The sequence below is a fragment of the Parasteatoda tepidariorum genome, chromosome 9 (assembly GCF_043381705.1).
Source record: "Parasteatoda tepidariorum isolate YZ-2023 chromosome 9, CAS_Ptep_4.0, whole genome shotgun sequence".
Classification (NCBI taxonomy): domain Eukaryota; kingdom Metazoa; phylum Arthropoda; class Arachnida; order Araneae; family Theridiidae; genus Parasteatoda; species Parasteatoda tepidariorum.
In genome coordinates this window covers 60,141,166-60,150,950 of record NC_092212.1, presented here as the reverse complement: position 1 = coordinate 60,150,950, position 9,785 = coordinate 60,141,166, and the positions used below count along the sequence as shown (strand labels likewise).

At 31.3% G+C, this 9,785-nt stretch overlaps 1 protein-coding gene across 1 annotated transcript in view; it reads left to right on the top strand.

The window, feature by feature from the left end:
• The window catches only part of LOC107438078 (protein argonaute-4), a gene marked incomplete in the record, with an annotated part of 19,302 nt that extends 10,117 nt beyond the window's left edge, over positions 1-9,185 (top strand). The window contains 2 exon segments of the mRNA XM_071185577.1: positions 2,265-5,000; positions 7,484-9,185. Coding sequence (XP_071041678.1) covers positions 2,265-5,000; positions 7,484-7,779 — 3,032 coding nt within the window.
• Positions 9,186-9,785: the final 600 nt, after the last annotated feature.

Below are 9,785 nucleotides of genomic sequence, written 5' to 3'. Positions count from 1 at the left end.
CGAATTCGTGTAACTATATTTTTATGAATATTTTTATTAAGCGTTTGTGCAAAACTATATTTTAACATAGATATATCAGCAGCGGTATCCATAAGAGCACTTGTATTTACTTCTTCTATGATAATATTCTTCGTTGTACTATTACTGGAACTGGGTGAAAACGAAACTGCATTGACTAATGGGAAAGACGCTATCTTTGGACATTCCTTTGTACCATGTCCTTCTGTTTTGCAGGCAGTACAAAACTTTGGACGTTTTGGATTTACACAATCACGGGCAAAATGGCCGGTATCATAACAATTGTAGCAAACAGTTTGATTATTAGTTGTACTTCGACTTGGCTCTGTTTGTTTGCCCTTGGCGATATTTTCTTCTTTCAAAAACTTATTGTTACTATATTTATTATTATACTGAATATGATTCTTAAAAACATCTTTGAGTTCAATAAATTCATCTACCTTTTCAGCTAATGTATAAGGTGAAATTATATGGGTCCACTGATCCAAGTAACGTTCTCGTATATCTGGCGGCACCCGAGCTTTCATTCGATCTGTGATGATCAGGTCTTTTAAACTCTCAAAACTACTTATTTTAAGTCCTGCAGTCCACCCATTAAAATACGTTTCAAGCTCGTGGTAATATTCTTTCCATGACTTTCCATCAGTATTCTCATGAGAATAAAAAAGTTGTCTAAATTTTTCAGGACTTAGTCTGTAGCACTTAAGCAAAAGAGATTTAACATAGTCATAATTTTCTGACTGCTCTTCTGGTTCTCTCATTATCATTTGGACAATTTCACTTGGTAACTGGTTAATTAAATGGTGTATTGAATGGTGACTGGTACACGTTAAATCTGACGGGGTCACAAAGTCTCCAAGTTCCCATAACAAATCAATACCTACCAGGTCTAAATTACGATCTGTAGATGAATGAATGAGGCATGATTGAGTCCTTCCTGTAAAACGGGCTATGACGTGTGTGTGGCTTAAGTCGTATTCTTGGTGATAGGTGACGCCAGTGAAAAACAAGATTGGATTCCCATAGCAGGCTTGCTGATTTTGGCAAAGGGCATTACTAACAACAACAGACCGGTGCAATCTTGTCCCTTCGTAATTAACCCTTTGACTTAGATGGGTCATCAGGGTGTGTAGCGTTTTTAAAAAGTGCTTAACACCAGGTTGCCTAAGGAAGTCATTTTGACTGCTTTTAATTTCAATTAGAAAAACAATGATGTACATAATGACAGAGTTGCCAACTTGCTCCGAACAGCAAATATATATTTTATAGTGGTATTTTATCAATTGTGATTCTTGGTTTAATAAATTCAATTAAGTAGATTTTTATCCACCACTATTTCTAAATAATTCGTAGGCTTATATAATTTACTACTTTATAGTAGTTATGTTATGCTATATCTTTTAAAAAGCAAGCAAAAATAGTCAAATGTTTACAAAATTTACTTTGTAGTTATTTACCGTTTTTTTTTAATTTTTCTGGTATGTCCGGAGCAGTTGCCATCTCTGTAATGACACAATTTCTTAGAATTTTGTGACTTTTTGTACAATAATAATTTTTTTACTGTCATTATTTACTAATAACTTGTTATGTAACTATATAAATAATATTAAAAATGTTACAAATTAATTATTTAAAAGAAAATTATTTACGCATTCACAATCCAGTCATTTTGACTGCTTTTGGGCAATGTAGGTATATAACTAATTTTCCGTCTTTCTAGTGTTAAAGATGTTTATTTTCGTTTTTTAAAATCCCGTAAAGGTGCTTTTTTCATTGGGTGTTTTTAAAAAATACTTAATTTTCCCTTTTTCAAAATGAGATTTTTCCTTTACTATGTTGATTTTCGCTTCTAATTATGCAAAAAGACAGAGTTCACATTGTTCTATTCAACGTTTTCACAATTAATTCAACCCCAATCTATTTCGGCGCATTGTCAGTCCGTAGCGTATGAAAACTCCATTCCTTGTACATGATTCAAAATTTCATGATTTTTGACAATTGTCAAAAACAATGCCAAAAGTTTTTTTTTGACATGACGGTTAAAACCGTAAATTGTCAAAAACTTTCCAACCCTGCCTAATTATGGTATTCTTTAAAGTGCTTAATTTTTGTTGAATAATTAGGCTACGCACCCTGTTTTACGATTGCTTTTGAGATAATTTACTATGAAAAATATCCCTCAGAGTTTTTTTTAATAATAATAAAATGACTAGTGAATATAAAAATAACGATTTCTAATATCATAGGTCCATCAAGCCGCCCTCCTGAGCAAATTGGTGAAGTCGTCCGGCCTAGTTCTGCATCTGCCAGCACTTCTGGACAAATTCGAAAAAAAGAAAAAGTAGTTGAAGCTCAAAAGCGTCCTGAAAATATCTACGCCTCTACTTCATCTGGAACAGCCTCAGCCCGTTATATACCCGAAAAAGAGGAAAATGCTCAAGATCCCAGTATCACTTCGAGTGCAATTGTTAAATCAGTTACTCCCAGAGAAAGAACCGAAGTGACGAAAGAAAGGTCGAAAAACATACCAGATGTAGAATCTCTAGCTTCTGAGTTCGATGATAAAGTTGATATCGGAACAGATGTTTCAAACCGGATGGTTATTACAGATGGACTCCCAGTCAAGCAAAAACCAGGAACACTTGGGAGACCCATCAGACTGGTATGTAATTTATTTCCTCTTAAATTACTGCCGGATAATGATGTGTATCATTATGATGTCAAAATTGTTGAATGCAGACGTGATAGATCTTCAGAGTTAAGTATGTTAACTCCAGCTAAGGGTGTACAGAGGTATCGATGTCTGACTACTAAAGTCAACCGTAAAGTAATTGCTAAAATGCTAGAAAAAGACAAGAATTTCTACAAAACTTACGCTGTATACGATGGCGAAAGCAACATGTATACGCCGTCTCCTTTGGCATTAAAATTTCCGTACACAAAAGAAGTTTCAATTGATGATGAATATAAGAAAGAGGCGAAGAAGGGAGCCGCCTCTGAGGAAGAAAGTCCGAGATCGAATAGAGATGTTTTTAAAATACAAATAAAACCAGTTGAAAAGAAAAACGCTCATGGGCAGAAATCAAAAAATTGTGCCATAAGTCTATCAGTTTTGCATGAGCTTTTCCGAAATAGAAAGCTTAACATTGAAGACATCCAAGCAGCAGTGATGGCTTTAGAGACAATATTTCGACATTCACCTGCCTTGAGGTACATACCAATAGGACGTAATTTCTTCCATAAAGATATCAATAATATATGCCCTCTATCTGGTGGTATAGAAATCTGGTTTGGATACCATCAAAGTCTTCGTTTGGGACAATGGAAAATCATGACCAATTTAAATACCAGCGCCACAACGTTCTTTAGTAAACAGCCGCTAATTGAGTTCATGGCGAAGTCCCTTGGAGTTTCAACAGAAGAATTATCTCGTAGGCCTACAATTGGAAATCATGAACTCCAAAAATTGCGAAGTGAAGTGAAAAATTTGAAAATCGAAACATACCACATACCGAATGTTGTTAAAGTGACCCATTGTATAATTGACGTTTCTCACAAAAACGCTCGAGACATAACATTTGAAGATGTAGCTAAAGACGGGACAAAAAGAATTCTTTCAATTGATCAATACTTTTTGGAACGCTACAATAAGAAACTGGACTTTCCCTTCTTACCATGTGTACAAGTGAAACCAAAAAATAAGAATAGATATTTACCGATTGAAGTTTGTTACATTCCGGAAGGGCAGCACTGCAGAAAGGAGCTGAGCGATAATGATAAGCGGGAAATGATTAAATTTACTGCTGATAATCCCGAAAATAGGTTTCGCAAAATAGTTAACATCAGAAATAAGTGGGCCAATTACGATGGAGATGAATATTTAAAAAATTTCGGCATTGGCGTAGAACGAGATCCTGTGCGTTTGTCTGGGCGCACTATGCAAGCTCCAAACCTAAATTATGGAAATAGAAAAATTCAACCCAGAGATGGATCATGGAACATTAGAGATTTGCAGTTTTATAGACCCTCCAATATTAAATCTTGGATTTTGCTTAATCTTGCTGAGCGGCATTGCAGATTTAATGATTTGAAAAACTTTTCCGATCAGTTGCAAAGAATTGGTGGAGCAGCCGGTTTAAATCTTGGACAACCTTCTGATATTAAAAGCATCGATGGTTTTAGATATGATAATCTTCTCAGAACACTTACTGATGCACGAAAAAAGCAAATTCAGCTGGTTGTGGTTGTGATACCTTTTAAAGACAAAACGATATACAGAAATGTCAAGCAAATAGCCGAAGTTGAACTCGGTCTTCAGACGCAGTGCATCGACCATAACAATGCGAGAAAATGCAATCCTTCTCTTTTAGGCAATTTATGTCTAAAAATCAATGCTAAAACTGGTGGAATTAACCACGTTTTAACGCAAGGAGAAATTCCAAAGATAATGGCTCAGCCTGTTATGATAATAGGAGCTGATGTATCCCACGCAGGAGTGACAGACAAAAGTGGAATATCAGTAGCAGCTGTTGCAGGGAGTCTAGATATGATACTGTCGCGTTTTGCTGTTACATGCAAGCTGCAGAAGAACGTTAATGCTAAGAAGAAATCGGTCGAGACAATCATCAATTTAAAAGACATGGTCAAGTCTTTATTAATTACTTTTCATGACAAAACTCTAGGTAAGTGGCCGGAAAAGATAATCTTTTATAGAGATGGAGTGAGCGATGGTCATTTTTCAGAAGTTCTAGAAAAGGAATTAACAGCTATAAGAGATGCATGTAAAGAGATAAGTAAGAGTTATCAACCAGCGATTACGTTTGTCGTAGTTCAAAAGAGACATCATGTCCGTTTCAGACCAGAAGATCATAGGGATGGAGCTAGACCGGAAGGAAATGTACCACCAGGAACAGTTGTGGATACTGAGATTGTGCATCCAGTGCACCGAGATTTCTATCTTTGCAGTCATTTAGGATTGAAAGGTATGTTATTTACGCCCTCTTGTAACGAACTTGGTGATTAAATTTGCATCTCGGATAGAAATAAGGGATCTAAGCCGAGATTCCTGATTTAGCCGAGTATTTAGTCAAAAAAATCAACCGTATAACAATATATTTTGTTTAAAAAAAACATTAATAATTATTTATTTATCAATAAGTTTAGTCATTATTAAAAAATAATCAAAGCTTAGCTAAATTATTGTTATTGGTTTAAGGGTGAAAACTGTTATAGCTATCCATTAGAAATATTCAAGACAAATAAAAGACTAACAACTATAAAAAAATAAATAAAACTGTAAAGTTGAAAAAAAGAGAAATAGAAAAAGAAAATACTTCTAATTATTAAAACAAAATTTTAATACTAAAAATAATATTTTTCGGAAAAATAGTATTCATAAAATGCTAAAAGTGATATAGGCTATAGGAAAAGCTTCTAAATTACGAGCTATTATGAAAATGCCCTTAAAAGAGATTAGATACAAAAATGAAACAAAAAAGGATTTTAATTTTTAGGCAGAAAGTTTAAAACTGAGCATTTCAGTTTTCCACGCATCGTATTTTCAAGAAAAAGCGAAGGAAAAAAAAATAAATTTAATAGAAACCCTCTTAATTGCAATGTCATAATAAGAACAAAAGTTTTTTTGAAAAAGGAAAAGCTAGAATAAATCAAAACAAGAATCGCTATTGATTTTTAAACAAAAAATTCAGCTCTCAAAATCTCAATTTAAATTTTTCACTTTGCTGTATTTTTTTTTTTTTTTTTAACGAACGATAAAAAAATAACGTTTAAACAAACTTCTAAAAAAAAATGCTGCCCCATAATAAATCGTTGATAAAAAAAAAGGTTAAGAAAAAAAAAATTCTTAATTTTTAAAATATAACTTTAACGTTGAAAATCACAGTTTTTTCATGTTACCGGTTATCTGTTTTACCGTACCAGGAAAAAATTGATAATAAGAGAATTAAGTCTGTTAGAGCCCCGTTTTAATCCTGCTCTGTTATAAAAACGAAGAAAAAAATATGTTTAATAAAGCAAACAATTCTTAAAACAAAAAGTTTTCATAAAACGACAAAATTCAAAATATTCAAACAGCGCTTGAATATAAAAAAAAATTAGTACTACAAAACTCGAGGTTCAGTATAAAGTAATCTAGTTTCAATTCGTCAAATTTCGCTCTTTCATTTGTCTTTCAGAACATAAATTATCGAAATTTAGAACTTAATACGTGTAAAAACTATTTCCTATAGTAAATAATACAATTTTAGATAACGTTTTATTCAGGGTTGAGTTTTTGCCGTCAATAACTGGTTTTTGACATGACAGAGGTAAAAACCTTGTTTTAAAAACCGTCAAAAACCTACTGTTTTCTTTAATTTATGGCATATAGCGGACAATATATTATTTTCACATAATTGGCTTTATAAATGAATGTTGTAAATGATTGCTATTAATTTTGCAACTATATACATGTATTCTTATAGAAGGATGTACATTCATATAGAAATATTGTAATATACTTATTGAAAATAGTGATACTTAATTTTATCATTATAGCTTGATATGCAAAGGATTCAAAATTTTGCACTTCTTAATTGTTAGAAATAAACAAACAAACAAAAAAGCTTGGAACTATTAATAAATTCAAGAACTAAAAAGAAGAATTTAATTTTGGCATTTCTTAAATATTAGAAATAAGCTAAACAAAACTTTCAAAACTTGTAACTACTAACAAACTCTAAGTCAGGAATGACTTGACATTCATCTGTAATGTAATATGCCAAACAAAATGATGCTTGGAAATGTTGAAAATTTTGTTTAGTATCCTAATATTTAACTTCAAATAGTATGTTTTGATATCATGTTGGGAAAATTCACGAATCTGTTCTGAAATATCTTTTAACAACTTTTTTTCTAATTTTATTGCCCAAAAATGAATTAATTTTAAATTATAAGCAGTTAAACTCAAATAAAAATACAGTTTTACCAAAACTATGGGTTTTTGACAGAGGGTTTTTTGACATGACGGTAAAAACCATGGTATATAAACCGGTAAAAACTGCCATGTATCAAAAACTTGCCAACCCTGGTTTTATTAAATCAATTCTAATCCCCCCCCCCTCCCAAAAAAAAGAAGAAACTATCAAAAAATACTTTTCCTAACATTTGGCCAAATGTGTGGCCAACCGAATATTCGGCAAACTAGCCGAATACAAAATAGCTGCCGAATATTCGTTGCATCCCTTATAAAAAGTGTCGTTTACTGAGCGTAAAAGCAGCCAATCGTATATTTCTGTCTTCTATTTCCTTCCTCTCAATTTTTGGAACACCATCCTTCATTTTTTATATCATTCTCTTGGGTTTTTCAAATCTTCTGTCACGTGTTTGAGCTTTTAATTTATTTTCCATATGAGATTAACACATTTTTAATTCGTTATTAATAGTTTCTAATTGCTATAATTTTTAGGAACAAGCAGACCAGCTCATTATACCGTCCTGGCAGACGACAGTGATTTTTCAGCAGAAGATTTTCAGAAGCTTACATATTATTCGTGCAACATATCATTCCGATGTTCTAAAAGCATATCGATTCCTGTGCCTGTTGCCTACGCCGATTTAGCTGCTTATCGTACAAGACTACGATTGGCAACACTCTCAGACGATGCTAAACAGAAACAGATGGATAGTCCGAATATACTAAGGGAAGCTCTCAGTGCTGTTGAACTCTCAAAACCGGTCGAACATTCGATGTATTTTGTTTGATCTCTAGTAACAATACCTAGAATGAAATCTTCAGTAGTTTTGATAAATTTTCGTTTATTTCAAGGAATTGTTTTAATAGTTAAATTTTTTTAAAATGCACTAGTTAAAGTATTGCCAATACTAATTTTAAACATTTGAACTATAAATATATTTTAAATGAATTACAGCGCTGTTGAACTTCCAAAATCGGTCGAACATTCAATGTATTTTGTTTGATCTCTAGTAACAATACCTAGAATAAAAACTTCAGTAGTTTTGATAAATTTTCGCTTTATTCAAGGAATTGTTTTAATTGTTTTGGTAAGTTTTTTTTAATGCATCAGTTAAAGTATTACCAATACTAATTTTAAACATTAGGACTATAAATATATTTTAAATGAATTACAGTGCTGTTGAACTTCCAAAATCGGTCGAGTAGTTTTTATAAATTTTCGTTTATTTCAAGGAATTGTTTTAACAATTTTGGTAAGTTTCTTTTAAATGCACCAGTTAAAGTATTTCCAATACTAATTTTAAACATTTGGACTAAGAATATATTTTAAATGAATTACTTTGTATTCCTTATAACTCCTGCATTATTTAAGGCTTCCTTTTAATTATTTATATTTAGTGACTTTCCTACTGTGAAATTAGTATTAATTACAATGTTCAATATATTGAACTTCCAGAATTGATTGAACACAGGGTAATTTGTATATTACATGAACTTTAATTATTATGCATAAGACTTACATTTTAAGATATTCTGTATGTTTTTTAAAAAAAATTGTTATGTTTAGAATAATTATATTTAAAGGTTTTGGTTAATTTAAGTGCAGTTTATTTTTTAAGTGTTGCCAATTAACGAAACTGGAACTTGTTGATGGTAAAAGCTTGTTTAAGCTATTTTTAAAAATCTCCAGTGAATTTTCATTCATTTTTTTTATACAAATTGCGATCGATACGCATGCATTATGAGAAGTATCTTTTCAATTATTTAAATTTAGCACTTTTTATATAGCGATACAAATATGCTAATAATTTAAGTGCAATTTATATTCCGAGCTTCTAAAACTGATTGAACATAAGTATTTTTCTATACTAGATCTTTTAAAGCAGTGATATATTCACTGATTACTTATGGCATTTTACAAGTTTTAATGTCTTGTTTTAGATAATTAGAAATTTAAATCAGTGTGTAAATGATATTTTAAATCTTACTTAAGATTTATTTTCATAATGGTTGTGAATTTATTTAAGAATGATACCTAAATAACTATTTAAAGTTTCATAAGTGTTTGCTATGCTGTGAATGCAGAAAAGTATTTATTGTATCTTTGAATATGTGACGCTCTAAATTTTTTGTAACTAATCAGTATATTGACTGCCAATTCAGTGAGAACTAATAAAAGGATTTGTGATTATTATTGAATGAATTCATTTTTATTATGCCTCTGTTTTGTTGTGTAATAAGAGGGTGTCTATTAGAAGTTCTGAATCTAACATAGATTATGTATGCCATATAAGATGCAATCTGTGCTTTTCTGAAAGGCAGTGTTTAACGAAATCAAACGAAACAAAAATATTCTTTGGTAGATTTTTCATGGAGTCAACAACAAGGATTTTTATCTGATTTGTAAAAATTATCGGTATGTACTTTTTCTTGCTTTAGAAATTAATTTCAAACTATTAAAATTCTATTACATAGAAGTAGCTATGATAATTTTTTAAAAACTAGTTTTTTTTCACAAAATTATTATTAAAAAGAATGTTAAATAACCAAATGTTGTTAGATTTCAAAAATTGTAGCTACTGTAATCCAGGTAAAAAGCTGATTTCTTGTTGAAAAAAAATCTTTCTAGGGTGCTAAAATAAAGCTATATATTTTTTATTTAAAAAGCTGATACTATTTAATCAAAAATTTTGGTGTAGTTTGATGAGTCCTTTAACTAGTAAAAAAAAAAGACCAAATGACTGACTGGTAACTTTGATTTCCACATCTGGTAACTGAATCCGATGTCTTTTTC